Source organism: Equus quagga, chromosome 14, assembly GCF_021613505.1.
Source record: "Equus quagga isolate Etosha38 chromosome 14, UCLA_HA_Equagga_1.0, whole genome shotgun sequence".
NCBI lineage: Eukaryota > Metazoa > Chordata > Mammalia > Perissodactyla > Equidae > Equus > Equus quagga.
This window is the reverse complement of record NC_060280.1, coordinates 44,423,726-44,450,031: the sequence shown is the minus strand read 5'-3', so window position 1 is coordinate 44,450,031 and position 26,306 is coordinate 44,423,726. Positions and strand designations below refer to the sequence as shown.

Genomic DNA, 26,306 nt, shown 5'->3' with positions numbered 1-26,306 from the left:
GATCCCTTTGTAGACTAAAGAGAGGGGCGGGACAACCACAGTACAGGACTCCGGAAAGCATGTCAGTGAGGAGGAAGGGAAGTTAGAAGGGGAATCTAAGGCAAGGTGGGTCAGCTCAGGGACCACTTCTTCCTCTCCAGCTCCTATTTGGCATGCTTCTGGCAATTTCTCAAATAAAACTATAGCAGAAGCAGCTGAGGGCAAGGGAGGGACAAGGAGGGACCGGCTGGAAATAAGGGACATTTGAATCACTATCATGGAAACTGGATTCTAATGAGGGTTGTGGGGTTTGATTTCTTTGATTTGATGTCTCTGTGCTTTGGAAAATCAGAATTTAAAATGAGGCACTACCTCTAATGCCCTATTTTACTCCCACACATTTCCTGCATTTTGTCATTTTCATTATCTTTTGTGGGATATCTAGTGCTACTTGAGGCAACAGCCAGCCTGACTGATGAACCTATTCACTGACTGAGTGCCTCAGCAACAGGCAGTGGTGTGCTGGAGCCAGCTCACACAGGGTCGTGAGAGCTGACTGTGAAACATTCTGGAATTCGGCAGGCCTGTTATTAAACCACTGGTAGCCTGACGTCAGCCATGGTGGGAGTATTTACACCACAGAAATCAGTGAACACTACAGATCAGGGCTTTTATTTTTAGAGAGCTGGTTTACCAGCACACCTGTGGAACAGGGACTATGGCAGTCACTGAGGACACAAAGACAGGAAAACACCATCTACAAGCAGAGAGGTAAGTACAAAACTACCATGAGAGCAGAGGGTGTGATGAGCGCATACAGTGGGGACATTGGACCGAGGCTGGAGAAAACCATGCATGACTGAGGAGCTCTGTTCTACATCTCAGAAGACTTGCTGTCCATTTTGAAGATGATAATAATGATGATGACAATAGCTAACACTTATATGACATTTATTATGTGCTATGAACAATTCTAAGCATTTTATATATGTTAACTCATTTAATTCTCAAAACAAGGCTATGACAAAGCTACTACTATTATTATGCCCATTTTATAGATGAGGAAATTCGGGTCCAGAGAACGTCATTACTTATTCACAGTCATGAAGCTAGTGTGGATCTGAACCCCAGCAGTCTGGCTCCAGAATCCGGAACTGTTCAGTATTATCCTGAATTGTATTTTTAACAACACACTTTATGATACTCTCTTTCTGGATTCCTGTTTATCAAAAAGCAAACTGTCTAGGATCTGCTCTCATGATCTCTTTACCATGAGGTAAAGGAGGCAGAGACACTTTGGGAGAAATCTTGCTTTTGTAAAGAACTTTAAATTTGGAGGAGTTTTTATGTTAACAAGATGAGAAGAAAAAGCAATTGGATTTTTTTTAAACAAGTGGTCAGATTTTTTTTTTTAAATGAAAGAAGAGTGATATCTATCATTTGCCTCTGTGAAAGAGGCTTGTTGATCAAAATTAACCTGTTCCCACAAAGTATTATTTATGATCTCATTATCCTGGTCTGGGCCCTATTATAATAATTTTCATTATATCGATAAGTCTGCCCCAATGATACTGAGTGACCTAATGCATTACTGGTTTAAAATCACTTTCAGCCATTCTATGAAGGATCAGAATAATCCTATAAAGGAAAAATAAGAGGCCCCATTACCATCCCAACTCCATGGGGTGTTAGAGAGGTTAGTGTTTATTCAAAGATGTTTAGCTAGTAAATGACTGAATTTGAACTGGAATCCAGGCTTTCAGATCCTCAGATCTTTCCACAAGACTGTATTGGCACTGGAACTTGTCAGTGAGTCAGAACTCACTACTTTCTAGGAATAAGAAGGAGGGCTCATAGTTACTCCCTACAATGCTCCAGGGAGCGATGAGAGACATTGAGATGGACAGCATCAGACATCCCTCCTGGGAGGCAGATAATCATTAAATAATAAAGATAATAACATAATAAAGTTTCGCTCTTCCCGAGCATTACCATATGTTGATATAAAACACAAATAAAGGGAACAGAATTTTAAGAGATATCCAGGTATTATTTGATCACAAATAATAATTTAACTTTTGTAAATGTAAAAAAAAATAAAATTCAGTGGGTAATCTTAAAGTCTTATTAAAAACAGTAGATTTTTTTTTCTGGGTTGAAGGAGAATGTCAAATAAGGAAATCATTCGCAACAATAACAGCTTATTATGTGCTAGGAAAAACGCTAAGAACTTTCTATGCATTATCGCATTTAATTCTTGACAACAACCCTATGATGTAAGTACTGTTATTATAGCTATTTTATAAAGGAGAGAACTGAGGCTTAAATAAGATGGTTTGCCCAAACTTACACAGTCAATAAATGGCAGATGCCACTTTATACCAGTTCCCAGATTTAAAAAAGACAATCATCCTCCTAGCATTGAGATACACATTAAAAAACAAAACAAAACAAAACAGAAACAATGTCACAGCTTCTCTCCCCTCAAATCCTGGCAAAATGAGAAGTGTATTTTTAAGCCTTGCCTCAAAGCTGTGCTCTTGTTTACAATCCTTCTAGTGAATGTGGATGCAGATGGTTTTGAAATCTGCATCCAGATGAACTTAAAATGCCCCCTCTCCTTGCTCAAAGAAGAACATTGCAAAAATCTAGTAAATGCAGAAATACAAATGGTTTGAGCAATTATAGAGTGAATTTGGGCTGTATGGGCAAATAATGAAGATAATTCCTATCTTACTCCTTTGACGACTTAGGGGTTTTCCAACCTGATTCATCCAGGTAATGGCCTCACCCTGGCCTTGCTCGCTGGGTGTAGGTGAACATCATTCTCATCAGGTTTGGCTGCCCTGATAAGGGAGCGTCGGCCTGCAGCACAAAGGTGGAAGTAATGACGAATGTGCAACTAGCACTTGGGATCTGAAGTCAGCATCAACCACTGTGCTTGCTGAATTATGAATTTCATTTAGAAACACCCAGAACTTACACGATTTTGGGAGGCCAGCTGCGATGTGGTGAGGCCCTGGACACAAGTGTAAGTCCTGGCTGTTACCCACCAGCTGGATGTGATCAAGGCAGAGCCGCCTGACCTCTAGGAACCTCCCTATTTTTATCTGATAATTAAGCCTCACTAACTCCACTTCACAGAGGATGATAAGGTTTCTGAATTCGTTAACCACAAAGCAGCACACAAACACTAGGTGCTTTATTGTTGTAATTCCTGTAATGACTATGGATTCTGAAATCAGCTTCATTTCTGTGTTGCTCACAAACCAAACAACTGAACAGCATGGGACATTTTTCACTCCGACTTTTAGGCTGAAGGTTGGGAAATACTGAAACCTCTTGTCTGTGCGAATCTCAATTAGTACAAGAAAACCGGTGGACTCATTATCACGTGAGATGCTAGTCCTAAGAGGGGTGAGCTCAGCTGCAGATCACACCCACCACCATCTCAACTTGTAGTCACTCTGACTTTTCTCTTGCACCAAAGCAAGGGACATGCAATACCTTCAGATCTTGTAAAATACAAACCTTTGAAGGTGACACCTGTAACTTTCCATAGGAAAGCTGGCTCACATTTCTTTTATTGCATATTGGGCCAAGTCTCTAATATTTTCTTCAAGGATCTGGAAACATTTAATGTGTTAACAACATTAGGTATGCAGTAAATTCTCACCTTCTAGCATGTTCTTTTGTGTCTGCACATAACCTGACTGCTTTAGGCTTTTGAGTTTTTCTATTAATATCTATATTATATTATTAATGCTGTTACCATGAGGTTTTAACAAGGTACCAAAAAAAGAAAAAGTTTAATGCAGTATTTAGAGGAAAGTCATCTAGGAAAAAAAATTTCCTTTTTCCCCATAAGCTGCAAAGCTCAGTCAAATTGCTTCCATAGTATATTCACTGGGAGCCTGGCTACTCCCTTCTCTGTCCTCTCATGCTCAGTGGGTCAGTGGGCTAAGCACATGCTGGGAACCCTGTTCAATTCCTTTAAGCCAGCTGTGAGGGGAGAGAGGCCACACAGGGAGAATCCATTGGTCACAGACACAGCAATGGGACCCCAGAAATTAACATAGAGCTTGAGACAAATCAGGCACTTAATTAAAGTTTGACAGACTGAATTTATCTAGACTCTTACAAGTTAGGGACACAAAATACTCAGCAAAATGTCACCCAAAGTAGCATGGGTGGCTTTCTCGCTAAAAACACTTCTATGCTCAACTATTTGCCACGTCAAAGAACTGGTTGTTTCATGCAACTTGCTTAGAGGGAGTAGGTAGACATTATTACTTTTATCTTTGAAGGGGAGCTCAGGGTGACCCCAAACTCCTGACCATTTGGCAAAAAAATTTCAATCTTTATACTAAAACAATTATAAAAAATGCAGGCTGTGCAATTGACATTCAGTTCCTGGATGTCCTATGTCTGTTTACCTCACTGGAACTCACTGACTCACGTTCCTGTAAGTACAGTTTATTGGGATTTCCAAATGTCAGTGGTTCTCAAACTCAGATGTGCATAGAATCACCTTGGGGACTTGTTAAAAACAGAGATGCCTGCATTCCACTCTTGTATGTTCTGAGATTCTGATTTGGGTCTTTTTTTTTTACCCCCTGAACTTTTCAGTGGGAAATTTTCTTGGTAATAAGTTCAGGAATTTACAAATTCAGTGACCTAGCCGAAGTTTCCTCTGATATGGACAGAAAGGATAGAAGCAAGTAAATAAATTTTCCTTTTCCCTCAATCAAAAGACTTTTCTCTAACAAGGTCTCATTTTAATAACGTCCCCAGGTGATGTGATGCTTCTTGGAGTTTGAGAACCAGTATATACAATGTGAGAAAACAAAAAAGAACTAGAAGTTTCCTCAGGTTTTAGGGAAGTTCAGAGACAGAGAGAAATCAGTAGATCATCTAGGGATCTTGTCAAGATACAGACTCTGATTCAGTGAGTTTGGGGTGCGATCTGAGATGCTGCATTTCCAGGGATGCTGATGCTGCTGGTCCCTGGACCATACTTTGAGTAACAAGGGTTAAGAGCATAGGCTGGGGAGTTCCACAAACATGGATCAAATCCAGGCTTCTCCACTTTATTAGCTATGTGATGCTGGGCTAGTTACTTAACCTCTCTGGCCTGTTTCTTTTATTTGTAAAATGCAGGGTGGGAGGAGAGAAGAATAGTACTGATCCTAGAGTATTGTTGTGAGAATTAAGTATCATGCTACGTAAGTACAGGCAAAGTAAACACATCACCAAGCACGCAGTGAAAGTCCAACAAACAGTAGCTCTTAATTTAAATATTTACTAACTTTTCACTTTAGGAGTTAGGCTTCCTGTCTCATGCAAAGCTGTCTGCATGATATTTCTGGCCTGGGGACTGCCTGGCTTGCTGCATTGCTTCGCCAAATTATAGCTTAGCCTTAGCTAGGTTTTCCAGTAATGGTCTTGAGTGGAGCAGGATAAGGCATGGGACTGAGGACTCCTTATTCAGATTGTGGGTACTCACTGGGCAGCTCCCTACCCACTGGGTCTGGAAATGCAGGGGTCAGAATGGGACCAGGCCATTTCTTCTCCACAGTGGTTGCTATTTCCAGTTCATGTTTATGAAATATATATAATTTTAAGGCTTTACCAAGAGAGAGCCTTCCCTCTGTGGTTGATTCACAGAATCATGTTTACACTCTTATTACAAGTCAGCGTTCTGGGCCCTGACTCCCTGGGGTTCCCATGGCTTGCTCCTGGGACAGCCAGACTTATAACACTGGTCAAACCTGCTGACTGTGTCATTCCATGCTAGCAGACGTGGCTTCCTTGCCCTTCATGCCAAGAGTTTGAGTGGTTTGGAGGTGGTTGGAGCAGACTGCTGCTTCTCTGAAAGAAAGTGCTTCCTGCTGTGGGCTACCTGCTTTAAAAACTCTTTATGCTCTGGAACTACGCGCTAGGATAGCCACAGTTTGAGAGTGGAGTCTGTCACCAGGAAAGCCAATGACCAACGGTGCTGCATTCTTCAATGGTCAAGGGGATGATTATGCTAAGATATGTGTCCTGGAATTTTAGAGCATCATATAGCACAGGGTTCCAATAACAGTAAGACGTTCAAACAATTCACTTTTGTTATGAACATTCTCACGTGCATGGAGTCACAGTGTAAGCACCTCATTCTACTTTCTCTAGCCCAAATTTCCTTTTTGAATACTGCAGGCATCCTAGCCTTTGATCTGGGGAAGCAAGACTTTCTCCCTGTCATTAGACATCCCTGATAGCCAGGGGGAATTCTTCAAGGCATTAATATTCTTTCGTTAATGACTCAGTCTTACTGTTCTTTAAAAACCATCACTCACAACTAAGATTATTTTTCCTTTATTTTAAACAACCTTATCATTAGCTATATAGTTTCATAGATACAAATTAAAGACCAAATTGTCGGTTCTTTCTTTTCTTGCTTTTTTCTCCCTGCTATTTGGCACCATTTTGCGAATTTGCAGATACGATACAGGGACCTAACAAAAATTCTTCTGATATGAACAGATAATGGGGCAAGAAAATAGAGTCTCTCTCCTCTTTTCTTAGAAGCCAAGCCTTTATTCTGATAGCCAGGAAGCAGGTAGGTACCTCCTCACCCATCGAGGAGGAATCTTCTGCCTTCTACTCCCCAGGGAAGCAAGAGAAGCCCTCTTCTTGGATTTCCTGCTGAGTGGTAAGGAATTTGCTAACCCTGGGCTCAGCACTGCTATGCATGAGAGTCCCAGATTTCCCCATCTGGACCATGCCCTGGGGGCTGCTAAGGATCAACAGGCCCCCTCAACTAAGAGAGGGAGTAGGCTTGAGAGAGGGGAGTTGTGTAGATGGAGGTGAGGAAAGACACTTTCTTCATTTTAGGAAAACATAAACCCCCAGGTACAAAGCAGAGACGAACTGATAAGAGGGTCTATCACTTTAGAAGAAAGAGTAGCTGTTGTGGAATGCCAATTCCCAGGCCAGTCATAGAGGGACGTAGGGAGCAAGGGGACAAGGAGGAGTACAAGACAGCATGCTCTGTAGGCAAGGTTGGGCCCCTAGGGAGGGGAAAGCAAGTTCCTTAGGCCATGTAAAAAGTATATGGCAAGTGGGTCCCAGTGCTGAAATCTGGTTAAACCAAATGAGATTAAAAAATAGAGGAAAATTGCTGTTTCTGATTTGGATCATAGTCATTTAATTAATATTCTTGTAGTAGATATGAAGCTCAAGTATTTCATGGCAACTTTTTAAAAAAATTAAAATGCACACTGAAGAGCAAGATTCCAGTCTTTTTCCTTAATACAGTGATTATTATTATTATTTTAAAGATAACCCATTGTGGAAGGCCATGGCTTTGCCAGCAAAAACAACGTCCTGCCATCTTTAAAAGTACGTTACAATTTGTGGCTGTGTACCCAGCATTTGACATGGAGTGGTGTTCTATTTCAACCCAATTTAATTATATGCTCCTTTTATATATCGTAGGTGGCTCATACTAGCAGAATTGTTTTGCCTGGTGAAAAACTAGCCATGACTTGTCATAATGGGCTGGTTTATAGAACCACTGAAGTATAGTTACTGCCCATCATTCGGGAATTATGGCACCATAACAACCCTTTATTTACATATACTGCTGAGACAGTAAAAACAGCAAATAGATTTCTTAAATCGAGAAGGCAGAAATTTCCCCCCAGGGCACTTGGCCCTCATTGTGGCAGTAACATATGCAAGTCTAAATAACTTTGGTGTCTGTATTTCGGCAGTGCATCATTTCATGGACAGTTTATAACATTCTAATAATAAAATGGACTCTAAATTTGGAGTTGGGTTTCATGACCGTTAGATGGTAACACACACAGCAGAATTTCGAAGTGATTTGTGAGGAAGGTTTAAATTTGCTAATCACACTACCACTGAGAGACTGCAAAGGGCCTGAAGTAGAATCAGCGGTGGGGCTGTTGGGAGGGGGCAAAGCCTTCAACCAGGAGAGTGCCTGACCCAGTTTACGTTAACACAGACGCTGCATCTGGGCAAAGTCAGGAACTCTTTCATCTTCACACTCCCAGGACTTAAATAATCTTGGCTTTTCTCTCAAACAATAGAAACCCTCTATAAATCCTTTTGGTTTGTACCCTGTTCTTTCTTCTTCATGAGTATCTTCGGGGTAAAAAATTTGGGAGGGTAAAGCATCATGCCCTCATTGACTTCACCTGTCCTGAGATTTCATGTGAACTGCCCTCTCCTTATTCTTGACTTTCAAGTCCTTTAGAGAGGGTCACTAAACTTATTTTTAATACACACATTACAAAAGCATACTCCAAAGCATCTCTGCTATATTTCTACTCTTGGGGTGGTGGGTTCACCCACACCCCCCCTTTAGCTTCCAGTAGAGTTACACGTCTCCATGTGAAAGGACTGTGTGTGCACATCATAGTTCAGAGTGCTACCGATCCTTCTGCAGTGACATGCAGGTGGCTCAAGAGAGCAAACACTTAAAAGGGGGTCCTATTCCTCCATGAGGCTGAGGCTTGGAAGGGTGTGGGGTGTGCAGGGGAAGGGGCAGCCGTGATAGCCTCTCTGAGCTCCTGTGGTCACCGCACGGCGCCCGTGGGATGCCGCAAGCGGATTGACTAAACTGGAGACTCCTGTCATTGTCACGATATGCGATTTTCGTGAAGGGGATTAAGAAGGTCAGCCAGCATCTTGGGTGAGTACTCCCCCGTGGGAGAGCACTTGGGTTGGTTACACTTGTGAGAAAGAGGCCCCGTGCTGGTCTAGCCCCCCTCCCGTCTGCCCCCTGCCCCGGGACGCAGGCGCACTCACCCCCGGAGGGCAGGCCGGCGCAGCTGCCCCCGTGCTGACACGGGCTGCGCTGGCAGGCGTCGGGGTAGAGCACGCAGCCCAGCTTCAGCTCGGTCAGGCCCACCACCTCCGCGAAGCTGCTGCGCTTGTTCTGCAGCGGGAGCTCGTTGTTGTTCAGCACCACCGAGTCCAGGCAGCCCTGGAAGCCGCTCAACACCTGCGTAACACGCGTGTCGGTCAAGCTGCGGATGTTATCCGCCTGCACCAGGGCCCCGAAGTAGATGGTGCTCTCGGTGCTCAGCGTCTGGAAGTAGAGGGGCGCCCTGCGCCGCTCCACGTAGCTGTCGTCCAAGGACAGGCTGGTGAAATTGCGGTTGAGCTCCAGGAAGACCGAGTGCCAGCTCCCGTCGTTGACAGCGCGGCCCGAGATGCCCAAGATGCCGGGGCCACTGCCGCAGTCCAACTGGAACCACAGCTTACCGTCCACAATCTGTGCGGGGAACCAACACCAGAGCGTTTTTTAATGAGTCTGGCAATAGATTCCTGTACACCTCTTCCCAACCAGCCCGAGGGCTTCAAAAGAAGGCTCTAGGATGGACATTGATTTTGATCCAGTCATAAATCTGCTGTGGTTTGATGTTTAACAACCTCTCCTCCTCCCCATTATATGCCATGCAAATGCATGGCTGATGTTTCACAAATCTTCTTATAATTAGTAAGATGAGCACAGCTTCAGAAATCCACAATTATATTTAAGAATGTTCCTATTCTTTGGGTCTTCACCCTTTAAAAATTCACAGCAGTATCTCCTTTACGGGTCTGTTTAGGGGTCTCTGTACCCTTCTTACTTATTACCACCATAAGAATGATTTCTGTGAACTCATTACTATTTATTTACAAAATTTATTGAACATCTACTATGTGCCAAGCAGTGGGCTAGCTGCTAGGGAGACACTTGAGCAAAAAGAATTATTATGTCCACCCTCATGGGGCTTATGTTTTAGTGAGAGAGATGGCCATAAGTCAAGTAAGCACACAAATACATATATGCTCCCCAAGTGAATATGTGTGAGTGTGTGGTAGCGGAGAGAAAGAGGCCAGGTAGAAATAAAAAATTTCTGAGTTCTCAGCTTCATATATATTTAAGATTTTGAAACCCATAGAAACACTAGCATATTCTTAAAATAGTTCTTTAGGACTGCCTCTCATCATTTAGGTTAAGATTATCTCACAAAGTGCCCAGGGCTTGGCCATTTGCTTAGAATGTATGTATATTTAATGACATCTGGGCTTCCAGAAGGATCTTCTGGTTAATTGTTCAAACTTCTGGATACTCCCAGCCCCTGCAATGGAGGTCAACTACAATGGAGACCTGCCTGCTTCTTTGATTGCACTGGTGCAGTGAGGGCATCCAAGTTCTCCCCAGGAGGCTAACCCCAGGGGGACATTAAACTCAGGAAGAAAGTGTGTGTTCCTGAAGCATAGTGGCTGGCTGAGAGCTACTGGGTGGAGACTAGTCCCCTATGGAGACCCAGGTTCAATTGTTGCTGAGGAGACAGGGTGGCCTTTGAATCTCTGTTGTCCACCCTCATCTACATTTCTCGGAAATGCAAGGTGGCTTGAGGATCCAGGGAATGAGGGCCGACAAATTAATACTGGGCCATGAAAGGATTCATAGCCAGAAACTGTGAAACAAAAGCTACTGTTGTGGCCTTTGTCTATGACCCAGCAAAAGGATCTTCTGGAGGCCAGCATCTGAGTCCTGCAAGGGAAGCTGGCTTTCCTTTAGGATCTGCTGACATTAGTGGTCTATGCCAAAACCCGGATAGAGAACACCAACTTGAGGGAGGGAAGTGGAAGGGAAGGGAAGACAGCCCTCCCAGGTCACTAATTGCTAAGGAGATATAAATATCAAAAGAATTCATAGAAATAGGCTGACCCAGTCTTTCCAAAATGTCTCTGACTGATGATAGACCTGTTTGGGATTATCACAGCGTCACTCATCTCACAAATGGAGTATTTCTCTGTCTATGCTTCAGTATGTTCCACAGACAACTAATCCTTGGGACTCTCATTTCTGCCTCTGTGGTTCCATGGATTCTCTGGCAGCCTCTCTTCCTGCATACAAAGTTTATGCCACATAAATGTGTGGAAGGCTGGGGGCTCTGTGAACCAGGCAGAGCCTTGGGAATTTAGGAGTGAGGAATCCAATTCAGGCTTTGTCATCTACCACCCCAGGTCACCTGGAGAGAATCGGTTGGCTTCTCTGGGTTTGGGACCCCTCATCTGGAGAGCAGAGACAACTGCTGTGGCTTATTTTATAAGGAGACTGCGTCTACTGCAGAATGGTTAGCCACACCGTACAGAGTTAGAGCCTTCCTACTCTGCTCTGTAATGCAAATGTATGAATGTAAGAAGACTGGAGACAAATATTTATTTTCTTTTCAGAGAGCTTTCATGTATAATCTATGGTGTTGCCTTTGTCGTTTTTTTGGTTGAACAAAATGGACTGAGTGGATATTGTAAATCATACCAGAATACTTGCTCCCGTGACAACTCTTGGATAATATCCATATTTTTATTTCAGTGTAAGTAATAAAATGATCAAATGTGACTTTGGGGACTGCCTTCTTCTGGCACAGTCCATCTGCTGTTATGTTCCATGGCTACAAAGTGGTGTCCCTAGTCTATCAAGGAAAATCTGGTGGTAAGGGTGCAATTCATCTAAGTTTTTGTAAAAGGATGTATTCAATTAATATATTACTTGGCCCATTCCCCTCTCCAACCCCACCTCCTACCTCTTGGGATAATAACCAAGTTACAAACTCACCCAGGAGAATTGATGTAGCTGTAATGTATTCACATACATTAAAGTTCTGAAACTAAGGAACATAGAGTCATCCCACACTAACACTGAGCCTGTTGAAGTTCCTTTTTTCTTTCCGAAGTAAAAAAGAATAACAGCAACAACACTGCTGAATGAATGGAAAACCAGACCTACGTGATTCTCAGCCTTTTGAAGACAAAAATCATTTGCATCTTCAAAATTCAACAAGTTTGGAATTATAGGCCTTGTTTAGATGATAATGATGCCAAAAGTTACCTTGCAAAAAGTGAATCTTTTGCTATTTCACAAGTATATTACGCTAGGGAGAGAAAAGAACCCTTTCATATCTGAGTCCTCTCATACTGGAAAATTATGCTCTGATCTTACTGAGTTTTTCTCTGTCTTCAGAGTAGTGTTTACCAAGTTTTAAAGGGTCTCTCTTTTAAGAAGACAAAGGTTTCTCAAATCAGAGGGCAAGCTATTTTAATAGAGATTGAGATTTCTATTTAATAGAAACTGTAGAGGAAAGCCCATAGGAAGGACACTGAAATGATGTGCTGGGGGGGCGGGGGGGCAACGGCAAGTAGGCAAAGCCTATTTTCATGGTTGCCATTCATTGCTATCTGGCACATAGGAAGTGCTCAAAAAATACACTTTGAATGAATAAATGAATGAATGAATGATCATCCCAGCCTTGTGAATCTCTTTTTTTTTGATAAATACCTCTAGTACACCCAACCTGCTTGCCTCTGTCAGAGGCCCAGATCCACTTTGGGCTAGTCACTGGATCTCTCTGAGCCTCAGTTTCCTCACAGGCAAAAAAGGAGGCACTCATATCTGTGCACAGGACAGTGAGAATAAAAAATATATGTATGTGAAAATACTTTGTTAATTTTTAGGTATTTTATTATTATCATAACATGTTAACGCAGTTCTCAGTGATACTCTTTACAGAGCCTTGAAACTCTGGAATCGTAGGGGAGCTTCTTTGTTACTCTTCTGATCTATGTTAGAAAGATCTGGTCCTTCCAAGTGGGCTGTTTCAAAAACCAAATGAGTTTTTCCTGACCACCTTCCCTTTAGCCCTGGGGTCTTAAGCTAGCCATGTCTGAGAATCATCAAAATGAAGCAATGTGTCATCTAGAACTTCCCCAAAAGAAGAAATTTGTGATGTTTCTAGATTAACAACCAAGGACTTCTTGTGCTTTTGCTTTAATATTGGACATGAAAGACGGGCGTAGGGAAAAAGTTACTTGTGTCTGGCAAATGTCTCCTGGTGATCTGACATTTTTTTTATAGGTTTGAGGAGAGCCATAGAACCTATACCATCATTTTCATTCTTGCTTTGGCTGCCAGGAAACTCAGAGTTATGGTTTGTGTTCAACTGAAGTAGCAACCCTTGGTCTAGATTTTTCAACCATGATATTCTGCCCTTATCCACTTCATTGTTGGCTCTTAACCTTTTGTTTTCATCTTAATGGTGCTTATATTTTATTGCATTTGGGTGTTTATGGTAAGTCCAGAATCTCCTCTGGAAGTAAACAGGGTATCAATGGTAAACAGAAGAACGAGCATCTTTATTGCTACTGAGAGACAGCAGTGCTATTTGTCTATGAGAATTTTTACTTCTTGAGGTCTCCGTGCAATTCTTAACTGTCTTCAAGGTGCGCCCCTCACCCCATTGATTGTCTTAAGTACTTTTTAGAGAATGTGCTCTAACTGGGAAAATATAAACAACCAAGAGGTGCAATTTAAACAAAGCATTTCAGTGTAGTTGTCATTGAACTAAAGTACAAGGCACACACTGTACCTAAAGCCAATGAAATTAAATCTTGCATGAGGCTGAAAATGTTAAGCAAACAGATTCAAATCCCCTAAGTGGACATTCCTGGCGACTGTAGAGGAGAATACATATGTGCAATAGTTCACTACAGCTGTGTCCTGCTATGGGCAAACCCAACATAGGAAAAGCAAACTTAGAGAACAGACAGATTGGGGGTGATTATTCACATCACAAAGGAATTAATGGAAAGGTTCCTTCAAATAGCAACCATCCCTAGTTTATTAGAATTCCATTTACAGAGATTCAATTTACACAACTTTCAGAAACATGCTTGTTTCATGAAATACAATACACCTTAGGAGCTAGAGCTGCCTGAAAGGTTTGACTATTCTTCTTTCTCATCTCCAGGGATCTGCACATTTTAGACACTTGCCAGTGAAGTGTCAAATGACAAGCTCCATTTTAGGATCAAGCCATTCAGGTCCTATATTTTTGTTCTCTCTAAACTTAACACTATGTAAGAGATTTGCTAGTAGAAAGTATTTGACTCATAAGGATGTTCTGCAACCACCAGCCCTGTTAAAGCTTGAAGGAGGAAAGAGGAAGGTTAGCAACATCCAAGCAGAGTCCCCAGGAGCTGGTACCTCTAAATGGGCAGAGCACTTTCCCAAGCAATTATACAAACCCCCACCTCTTAGGGCTATTTAGAAAGTGGTCTACTGACCTAAGGCAGGTTGCTTTAGGGGGTAGGAGGGAATAAAGACAGGACTTAGGTTTTGAATTATTCTTCTTTCACTATGAATATCTGGTTTTAATTCATTACTTTCTAAAATTACATATTCACAGTACTTCTCTTGTTTTCTTTTCAAAACATTGCTTTCATTTCCACAGCTGAAATTATCTCTGAGTTGAATGAGTAAGGATAGTGTGAGATTCCCCATAAGTAGCCAACTTTTAAACTCCAACTTCATACTTCCTCACTCTGGCCATCAAGAAATACCTGGCGATACCAGAAGTGGGGAAGTAAAAGTCTGTGTGATAGGAGAAGCCACTGACATTTAATGTCCTACATACTTTTCTTCCTCCAGGATTAAAGCCTGGGCCACCTAATCAACTTGGATGTGACCTATTAAATAATCTAAGGACAGAAGCTAGAAAGGCCCACCATGATCCCAGTTGAGCCTAGTGATAGAACACTAGGAAGGAACAAAACTGCCAGCCATTTCCATTTGGATGCACATTTCCTACTGGACAGACTCCATATGTCTCTAAACGCACTTACAATGGGCTGGTATAGCAACCTGGTGAGAATAGCATCATATTTAACATGTCTCCCTCATTCTTCTCCCTTCTCTTTCCCACAATGATCTATAGATGCTAGAACATGCTATTGATCAAATGAGTTGGAGTGGCAAGACTGAGAGCTATGGAAAGAATGGAGATTAAGAGCATGGAGTGAGAAAGACTGGAGTGCAGGTTCAAGCCCTTATTAGCTTATTAATAATATTAATATTATAATTAATTATATCAATAATTAATAATTATATTAATAATCATATAATTATAACATTATAATTAATATTATAATAGCTGCCACTTATTAGCTGTACAACCTTGGGTAAATAACTTAACCTCTCTGAATCTCTATCCTCTCCTTGAGCAAATGGGGTTGATCATATAGAACAAATTTATTATATTAACTTTATAACAAAAATCAAATGATGCATGTAAAGCTTGCAGTATTACTGTTGTTGTTTTCATGAAGGCACTGGAAGCTCTGAGCTGAATACAAATGCCAGACTTTCTCTAAAGGAAATCTGGCTGCCTTTGGAGGGTTTCTGAGGCTGGGAATGATTTAAAGAATTGGGCTACTTGGGTCATGACAGGACATATGGAATCTTCTATAGCCCACACCTCCAACTTCCTCCCTGAGTAAGAACAGAAGTTACCTTCAGAGGTCAATGGGGATAGACCATGTGCTAGAAGAGGATACAGCCAATCTTTCTAAAGGACCACCCCTGCCGTGGCACTGATTAGGCGATACATTCTAATGAACTGTTGAGTGATTACCGCTCAAAGGAGGCAAGCCCTTGAACCCACTCTAGAGAGAGATGCCCCAATCTGTGCAGAGGCAATCTTGAAGCTGAATGTACAAAAGGAAATGGGGTGTTGGCACACTTCCCAGCTCTGCCGCTGCTCCCCTCTGCCCTAAAGTCGGCTTCTGGTCTTGTGAACTTAAAAGACAAAATGATTTCAGCAGTCCCCAATCCAAGAGCCAAAATACTAACATGAGAACTGACTGCAGGAAAAGATAATGCATTTTAATTACCTTCAGAATGATGCAGGGATTTGCTCTGGTGTACATTATAATCCCGTTGCTTTGCAGGGTTCGCAGACGCAGAGCTAGCTTAAAGTCCTCTTCTTTGCTATTTTCAGAAAGCCGGTATTTGATGTAACTGTTTCCAGCAAAGCTGAGAGAGGTGTGCCCTGAAAAGACCATCACGAGAAGACATATACACTTTTAACATGCAGAAATGAGCAGGAACACATGAAATCACCCCCAAACCACCAAGCAAGTCGATTAAAGCCCATGGGAAGTTAAGGAAGGCATTGAGGAGAAACCATTTTGATTCAAAACTGGTCTCCATTTCAGGTCACATTCGAATTTCAAACAAAAAAAATATTTACTAGGCAGATGCCCAGAACTCTTAGTTGTCTTATGCCAAGAGCAATTTGTTAAATTCTATAACTCGAATTTTCTTAGTGTCACTAACTTCCCATTTCCTACTTTCTAAAATTAGTACTATTAAAAGATATCCTTTCTTGCCCACCTGTCACTTAGGCACTCAAGAACTTTCAATTCCATGAAACAAAGGAAAGACAAAACCATTTCAAAGAATATCCATATTCTCCAACTATTCTAACACCAAATAGTCAACCTAGGTCATTAGCACTAAGGTGGAGAGAAGGTAACTGATATAAAGGAAGCTCATGTCATGTGCAGTCACAGTTCTACCTTCTGACAATTAATTTCAAGGCTCCCCTTCCCAGAACCTTTAATCTTACCCACATCACCCAATTCTGAGTTCATCCTCTTTTTACTGCCTCCAACTTTATGTTTTAACAAGCAAAGTAATGGCTGAAAAGCTGTCTCGCTGGGGTGAAAGGTGCAAAGTGTGGAAATACACCAAATGGTTGATAATCAAAGACAATCAAGAGTTTTACAAACAGAAAGGAGAAGGGAGATGGGCAGAAAGTGACATCTGAAGTTAGGAGACTAGGCTTTACTGTCACCCTACATACCCACCTGCTGTGTGCACGGCGTGTGTGTTGGGGTGGGGACGGTGTAAGTATCTTTTAACTCTAAGCCTTAGATGATTTCAAAGGCAAATATGCTGGTGAACCCTTCACTTCAGGGGCACCTCTGTTCTTAAAAACAACTATGAAAAAGTTTTGGCTTCCATTTTTAAGAACAGTGCTTCTCTTTGTAAAGGCTGAATTTCTAGAACCCAATGCTTAGCAAGTACCTTGTACATACTAGGAATAATTCTTATTCCCACTACAATTATTCTTATAATCATCACTCAATAAATATTTCTTGGATCAAAATTGGTACCAGTGTGTCTGTATTTTAAATATACTCTTTGACAAAAAGAGGATCTATTGGTACCAAAAATGAATAATACTTTTTTTAGAGGAAAGAAGTGGAAGAGAATATGTGAATCAAATGGAGTCCTAAAATTGAGTGGAGATCAGAAACAGATAGTGATTTGGATTTGAAAAACATAAATACTGAGTTTTTTTCTTTTCTTTCTTTAAGACACAGAAGTGAGCACCTCTCCTTTTGGGGACATGCAGCCAGTTACCCATGTCCAGGGCAGAGTCTGCTTATTTGGTGCTCTGTGCTGGCTTGCCCTAAAGAAGATCAATAGGATTGGCTCAGCTCTACCTTCTGTTGGTCTCCGTTCTGTGGCTGTGGATCTGTCCAGCCCTCTAAACAGCAGAGGCCATCCTGTAGATCCTGTGACTCCTTTGCCTAGCTAACAACCTTCACTTTTCCATAACTTCACACCCTTAACATCCATGCAACATGACTGAAAACACATGTTGTGGTCTCCCCATTATATATGGAGTCCACAGTCATTACATTTTTCCTAGCACAGGCTGTAGCTGTGACAAATTCCAAGTATTTGACGGCGGATGTTAGCTATGGTCCATTCTAAAGGAAAATGTTGCATGTGGACAGAAATGTCTTCTGGAAGGGCTTGGGCAGTGTAGTTTACTCAAGGGCAATTGCTTCAGGAAAACAACATTAGACCCTTGTCATTCCACCCCACTGTGCACCTGAGCACTCTCCGAGCTTCCCTGGTGGACACTGGCAGAGGAATGGTCTCCTGCTGGCTTCGTAGCCGACACACTGCATGTCCCCTGGACACGGCTTCTCCACACAAGGATCGTTGGACCCCGGGCACAGTCCACCTGTGACAAAGGGGGAACACGCATGATCAGTACAAAGTGAATTACCCTCTACTCCAGGTAGCACAGGATTGGTTCAAGACCTGGGCTCTGCAGGCTCTGAGCTGAGAAACAAAGAGGTCACCCAGAAGCAGGAGCACCTGAATGGGCTTCACCTGGTGTGGGTGCCCATCAAATGTCCCTGCATCTGCCAAAAGTTCGCTCCCAGACTGAAGTCGGTTAAGTGCAAAGTGTCAACGGAGCTCCTCCTTTCAGGCTAATATATGCTCAGGTTGCGACTGGACCAACTTCAGGTGAAAAAAGACCACACAGTACACGGTCTCTGGTATATTCCTTGGAGTGGGGTTCTTGCATGTTGGTGGCCATCTGAATATATCACTTGAGTTTAGATTTCTTCTACACCCCTCTCCTGCCCTGAAAAACTTAGGGGTAGACTTCAGAAGATGTTAGCTGTTGATTTCAGAGGGGGATAAAACCAGACTTTTCTAAAGAAAAGTATGACAGATTCTAAGTTGTGAAAGCACAATTGTTCCCTAATCCCTTCTGCTACATGCTGGTTTATTGATTAGCTGTAAATGTGCCCGGCCAGCTATCAAAAATAGTAGAATTATCCTTGGCAAAGAAAGGCTTCCTTTCTACCTGTTCGATGTTCACAGCACAGTGAGATGAAAGGTTAATCCCTCAGAAGGGAGATCCTGGAAAGCAGATTAACTGATTAAGGCAGAATTCAGGACCCAAGTGAGTTATTTCACAACTGCGGTGATGGCGAACGTGGGTCCACTGAAGGAAGTGCACTTTTCAAAGGTCTTGGATATATCAAATGTAATTAGGCCACTTTCATCCTGGTAAGAGTTTAAGTGATAAAAGGACTATAGGAAAGGAGACACAAATTAAAAACAACCCACAACTGGGTTAAGCAGTGGCCTAAAGGAGCGCCTCTTCTCTGTGAACCCAGAACACGCCAGACATCAGCAGCTTTGTTTCTCGGCGAACTCTGGCCCATTATTATACTCCTTTCCATCTAACTCTTTCCTCATCATTAAGCATCTTGTCCCATTATACAGTCATTTCTTTGTCTGGGAGACAGCAGAAGTTTAATGTTAACTACATATAAACATTTTAAGAACTGTAATCCTTGAGAGGAGCAATATAAGGAGCACCAGCAAACTCAGAATTCATAAATCCTATTTTCCACTGGTTTAGAGCTTAGCCATAAAAGATACTCTTGGCAACAATCCAGCTTACAAAGTCTTAGAAGATGAAGGGATTTTTAACTGAAAATTTGAAATGATCTCTACAGATGGTTCTAAAAGATGTAAGTGCCCCCAAATACATCTTCCTATTTTCGTCCCAAGAAATCTTTATTCCTGCCACGTATTTATCAGTATTTATGGAACTTAAAACAGCTGTTCAACCACCTTATGATATGTTTCAAGAAGCTTTTGATAACCACTTTTTAAACAACTTTTGGTGCATTCTTCAACAAATAATTATTTAGGGCCAATGAGGTGATAGGCCTGGGCATATAAAGATCAAAGGAAATGATTCCACCCCTTCCTTCCCTCAGGAAAGAAAATGAAAACACATGATTATAATACAAGACGATAACTGCTTTGATAGAGATACGCAAATGCAATGGAAGTATCAGAGAGGGAACAATTGCATTTCCTGGCAGAATGTCAGAAATCCTTGCAAAGGAAGGGAGAATTTTAAACTCAGGCTTGAAGGATGAGATCCTTTGAGTATCATGGAACTGAGTTTCATGGGAATGAACCAACCATAGTTAGTGGCTTTACTGCATGCGTGTGTTAATGTTTATTCATGCTAAGTCCACAACTCTACCAGCTGACTCTTTGCTATCTCCATGAGTGGCTTCATTTCAGTTTCTAGCGGCCTGCACACCGCTGGGTGGCTCCTAAATGCTGAGTAGTTAGTACATGCTCAAAAATGCAAACTAAGCCCAATGCTAACCTCAGGCAAGTAGAGGTGGCAATGTGCATAAACGAATTACAAAATGCATCCCATCAAAAAGATGTACCTCTGCATTACCTGGAGCTTACCTTCCAGTTAGACACAGAAACAGTAGTTTATATATTTAAAAAATCTGTTACTTTCCATTTCCATGGTCATGCCTTTTTCCATGTCCTATTTTAGCCAGAATAAGAATACCCTTTCTATAAATTTCTGTTTCTGAGTAGCTATATATACTGCATTCATAGTCTTTTCTGCTCTAATGCAATGGCTACATTGCTAAGAAAACTTGCATTATCAAAAATCCATTTAAAAGCCACTGTTTCAAAGGGGAAAAGAGGGCTAGATAATTTTCAGACCCAAGATAGCAAAACTATTTTCTTCTGTAGGAATTATGGTAACACTTTTTAAAAAACCAGGTATAAGTGTATATAACAAAACACTGTATTTCAGAATGAATCCAGCATTTGAGTGCTTTTACCTTTTATTCACGTGTTTTGGCCTTTTCTTCTACTATCAGTTCTGCCCTGGTACTTAGCACGCATTTCTCTTTATCACTCATATCTCATATTGGGTTAAAGCACAAAGTCACCTAGAACAGCACCTGGAGTTCAAACTCACAGATCATCTTCTTCTTTCCTTGTGTCATAACCATAGAACTCATATAATTATCTTTTAAATTAATGGATTATGTCAGATCCATTACCCATTATCAAAACTCTAGCTAGAGGATATATAAAAATACATTAATATAATTTTATAAGTGCATTCTAAAATTAATAATCTTAATATAAATATTAGATACATAATAATGCATATTCCTATTCTTTCCACCAGCCATTGACTTTGGTAGGTTCTTGCTCTTCCTTTTTATTTTTAATAGGTTTTTTAAGATAAAGGGGATAGTTCTTGGCAAGGGATCTGTCTCTTGATGCCTTAAAAATCCTCCGGGGCCTCCTCCCCAGTCCCAGTCTGGGACAGGAGTAGCCATAAACATTTGGCCTCCAGCTGCTGCTGTCAGTTGGCTCTGCTCACAGCCCGTTCTATCGTGGCTCAAGGAAGTATGAAGGCAGATTAGAGTCTGGAGGTCACTAAATGTAATGGCCTCCTTAGCTGGGACAGATGTGAGCATGTGCACCAACCACAGTCTATTCCAAGTAGGGAAAGACTTCTAGTTACTGAAAAACAGGTTTCCCAAAACTAAATCCTCTCATATGCAATATTGTAGTTCTTCCCTTTCCACCAACTATCATAAGAAATTAGGTCTTTTCTGAAATATATTTTGTCAGAGGGACTTGACCTTTGGACACCAACCGTGAACAATGTTGTGTATCCCTTGACCTTAGATGTACCCAGGTCTGGGTCCTGGAACACTTTCCTGGGATAATGACCTTCTTTCCAGCCAGAGTCCTAAGTTCTCTAGTGACTTAAAATCCAGTATGCTTTAAATGGATGCTGAGGGGTTAACCTGTTTTTAGAAATCTTATGTTTATGTTGCCCCTTTCCAGGGAAGTGCATATACTTATGATTGTTAAGAGCCTTAAAGACTCTCTCTCGTGTGGCAGAAAGTGCCTCATCAGCTCCCGAGTAACAGTTAAGAGACAACAGTGTCAGCTTCCATTGGCTTCTGGGAGGAAGTTATCTTATTAACTATCATTAAATAATCCAAGTTTAATTAACTTACACTATGATCAGTGACAGCGTGGGGGTTGGGGGCTCCAGACCTACATGCTCTGCATCTCCAGGCATCCATCAATTTGGTGCCAGAGAGAGCATGAAGGGAGAAAGGTCCCACTTTATCAAACCAAGTGACACCATTTGTTGTATGTCAGGGAAGGGCAGAGGATTACACATTTTTAGCAACTGTTGGATCATAAAGCAGGCAGAGAAATCTCTGTTCCCCCTTCCCAGATCCCCATGGGAAGCCTGGGTAGTGTAACAGGAAAGGGTACTGTGCTGACAAGCAGCAGACTTGGATTTTGACCTTGACTAGTTATTCAATTTATTCACTGTGTGGCCCCCAACAAGTCGCTTGACTTCTCCAGGTCTTGATTTCCTTTTCTGAAAAATGAGGATCAAGATGCTTCATAGAGTTGTGAGAACTAAATGGGTTAATGGATATGAAAGCAACTTGAAAGAAAAACCATGAGAGTAAAAACAAATTACTACAAGGTCCCCAAATTGGAGACACTAACTTGACTCAGCAACATGGCGGAGACTTGAACTCAAGTGTAATCTTTTTCTTGCTGTCCTTTTGGCTTAGATTCATGATTTGTAAACTGATAGATGATATGAAATATTACGTGCATTGGAGACATAAGATAAGGCCTTGAGCCTTTTATTGATCAATGTCACAGGCCATGTGTGGATGTGTCAGCGCCTTCACTACCTTGTTTTGGGTGGAACTGTTCTTTCTCATACAGCCTCTGCACCAGGAGAAATGTGCATGTGATGTGGCTGTTCTCCACAAGAAGGTTTTCTACATTCTGAAGCTTTGCTTAGGTGAAAATTTAGGTCACTTTACAGAGTTGACAACACACAATTCACTTGAGCAGAAGCGACAGAGCCTTAGAAACTTCAGGGAGGAGAAAGGTGATTCTCTTGAGGCTTTAGAAGGATCTCACTACCATATCATGACTCTTCTCATGTCCCCAGCATTCCCACAGCACCTGGATTAAGTCGATGCCTTTAGCTACTACATCAGTATCTAGCTGTGATTATAATCGCTACCACTTTGAGCTGATTCAACCTTTTGATTATACTGAGAATCCAATAATTAATGGTAAACACCCTACACCCTGAATTTAAACACTTTGCCAAGATGCCATGTCTTGGCAAATGCCACATAAGTCAATAGACTTCCCTCTTAATTCCTGGCCTGCATGAAGTTTTAAAACACATTCTCCTAAGGTCTCTTGGCTTTGAAAGGGTCTCTTGTGGTTCTCCCAAAAGCACAGAATCATCTGGAATGGTGTATGCTTGGCTCAGCCATATTTTCTGGATGACTGCACTAACGGCTGAGTGCAGTTTCATTCAAGACATCCTCTCTGGGGCAGCTGTGTGTGGGTGGAATATATAAGGGCATATCCACCCACTGAGAAGCTGGTATCATCACTAGGGTAGACACCTCCAAACTGTCTTGGCACTTTGGGACTCGTGTGCTGGAGACGAGCGATCTGCAAAGACGTATCTGTTATGAAAGAAAATGGAAACTTCCCAGGTTGCAGGAGGAACCTGGTTACAATTCAGAGACAATGCTGAAGGTTATTTAAAACCACTGAGACTGGGTCTGTTGGCTTTCCCCCCTGAGAGTTAGCCTTAACGAACCCCAGGCCAAGTGCAAATTTAACTTCAGATTTTTCTCCGCTTTTAAAAAACTCATCAAAGCTAAGTTTTAAGCATCTTACTCCCTCACAGAAGCCTTCATCATTTTATTTTATTGTGCTCATTAGAAGGGCATTACCACGGCTGCCTATCACAGGTTCCATTTACCTGTCCCATGGTATTCTTTCCCAGAACTGTCCTGATGCCCCACCATCCAGTCCAACTGAGCTCCTTGTCATTTGCCCAATGTATGGTGCTGGTTTGTGCTCCATGAGGATGGGGACCATGCCAGTCTCACTCACAACTGTATCTCTAGTACTCCCCCCAGGCCCTGGCAAAGTACTCAATTCACTGGGGAGTCAATGAGCAAATGAAAAGGTGCCCCAAATCTCTGGGCCTTTCTCTTCACTGCTCTCTCTGCTTAAAATGCATTCCTTGCCTGGCAAAGATCCAACAGGACAAGTCTCATTGCTTCTAATGCCTTTCATGGACTCCTCCAAGTAGGACAGAGGACTCCCTCATTTGTGCCTCCTCTGTGCCCCAGCTATACCACCTTCAACTCTACACAGTTCTTATTTGTTTACAGCCAAGAAGCAAAGGAACTTCTGCTGTTTGTCTAGGAAAAGATGACTCAAGGAGTCATAACAACTATCTGAGGGGGCAGCTTGTAAGGAGGAGTTAGGTTGGGTTCTGTGTGGCTCTAAAGGGTAGAGCTGGGTGATATTACGAGGAAGTTGTATTTTGGTGCACTATAAGGGAGAAGATCGTCTCAAGTCCATCTTGTGAGGTGGTGAGTACCTGGCACTGGTGTTCAAACTTTGGCTGAATTACTGTGCTAAGAATATAGTAAACAGGATGTCTGTGGTGGGTGCGAGGTTGGATTGGGTGACTTTCAAGTTCCTTCCACATTTGTGCAGAAGTAGTAGGTTAAGACTGCCAGGTGGGAATCCTGGCTTGGCCATTCACTTTGCTCTGTAACTTTGAGCACAAGTCAATTGATCTTTCCAAGTCTTAGTTTCATTAACTTTTGAGAGAAGTTAATGATACCCACATTTTAAGGTTATTGTAAGGGTTAAATGCAATTATACATGTTTGAAAACCAGCACAATAACTGGTCATGGCTCAATAAATGTTAGTTGTTATATCTGTCCCTGCCTTTATGTGTGCACTGAATTGCTGACTGATTCTCACTTCCATGCCTTGGCTTTAATGCTTCTCAGTCTGAAACTATCCGTCTCCATCATCTACCTAATGTAGGCATCCTTTCAGACCTAGCTCAGGTGGCACCACCTTCAGTGATGTGCTTCAGAGTTCCTCTTACCTCCCTGAGCAAACCCTTACGACTGTGCCATATCCCACAGTTGAGGGCATGGCTGCTGCTGTACTCTCGCTAGCATGGTCCTTCACCCATGGCAAATGCTCCATTCATTTTATTTGGAACTCCAGGTTCCAGTCTGTGTTCCATATCTGAATCAGGATTTGACAAATCAGGCATCCACTTCCACCATCACTCTCATAAACACACTGCTCTTGAACTCCGATGTCTCATGGGGACTTCATTCTCTTCGACAAGAGTCTACTTTTTGATATATTTCTATATCAGAATTTTGAAAAATCAAAGAAAATTGTAAAAAATGGACAATCAGCACTGCCCCACGGGCTGCCCCTGGTGCTCTGTCCTCTTCCTTCTCCTATGGAGTTTGAGGGCAACTATCACTCTCCATTTGTTTAAGGTGGTGCCAGGCTTTCTTACTGAAGTGCCAATGTTCACTGAACATCTGAAGTTCACCAGGAGCTATCTCATGACATCAGAACTTTGCCCCTCTTTAAGTTCTGTTCAAACATGATGATCCATGGTGGCTAGAATTTAATGTACCTATTTGGCACTAAAATTCAAGTTTGCTTTCTTTTTTTTTTTTAAATTCAAGTTTGCTTTCATTTTGTCAAAGCAAGTCAGCATTTTGGTTCAAGATGCTAATGATGTTAACTGGACCCAAAAAATCTGCATGAGAGAAGGACGAGTGGGGAAGAGAATAGAATATTGAGGCCAAATCTGTATAAATATTACTACACAGCTCAGAATGGGCAGCTACCTCTATTTATCAACCTAATTATTCCACCATGTGGTGGGAAAGGCCATTTATTGTATCTGCTGACTTTCCAGGGTAAACTGATGAGCAGCCAATACTAGCTCTGTGTGCGTGTGTGTGTGTGTGTGTGTGTGTGTCTTGAGTGGGGGCATTTATTGAATTCCATTACCTCTCCTTTCCAATAAATGCCTAATGCTTTCCTTAAGTTCTTCACTGTATTTTTATTTAAGAGGACACTTTAGAAGAAGTGAGAGAGCTGTTACTATTATAACTAAGAGCTTGCCCCCTGAACCCAGAGGAAATTTTTTCTACTTTATCTTGCTGTGAGATGTCTGAAAGTTTGGTTTCCTGATCATCAGCATTAGAAGCACCCAGGCTACATATATAGACTCCTAGGCTCCACTCGAAACCTCTTGCTATATCTGAGTGTGGGGCTCAGCAATGGGCATTTCTAGGAAGCCCCATGCACACTGGAGACTGAGACACCCTTTGCCATATGGGGACGGTATGTGAGGCTGGCGATCCATCTGCCAGGAAAAATGGGGTTGAATATTCTTATAGAGTACATAACACTGGGGTTATGATGCACATAAAAAATAGAAGAGTCTCTGTTCTTAAGATGCAGATAATAAAATAGGAGCCCAAGATGAACCTTTATTGAATCAGCGTGCCACTCTCACCAGCTGTATGGCCCTGGGCACAGCATAGAGCTACCACATTTATAAATTGGGGACGATCATACATCTCCTGCGGAAGACAGGATTGGGCCAGATGACCTTTCGAAGTCCTTTTACCACTAAAATTCAGCATTTTATTTTACTGCTTAATTATAAGAGTGGCTTGAAGGTGAGAAGAGGCTCCAAAGTGGGCCTGAGCTTGCACAGAGCTCTCATTGAGGAAATGCTTGCTTTTCAAACTGAGAAGGCCTCCTTGTGGGATGTTTCAGGGCTGAATCACAAAAACTTCTAGCATTCTGGGTTTACTGGGAGTAGAAAGGTTTATGGAGAGTAAAGAACAGGAGCCTTGGGCAAGGACACTACCTTGAAACTTACTGCAT

The 26,306-nt window shown here is 42.0% G+C and overlaps 1 protein-coding gene across 1 annotated transcript in view; it reads right to left on the bottom strand.

Moving 5' to 3' along the window:
* FAT3 (FAT atypical cadherin 3) overlaps nucleotides 1-26,306 on the bottom strand; it is a 615,042-nt gene that overhangs the window by 18,078 nt on the left and 570,658 nt on the right. The window contains 3 exon segments of the mRNA XM_046684612.1: nucleotides 8,800-9,268; nucleotides 15,718-15,875; nucleotides 17,733-17,867. Coding sequence (XP_046540568.1) covers nucleotides 8,800-9,268; nucleotides 15,718-15,875; nucleotides 17,733-17,867 — 762 coding nt within the window.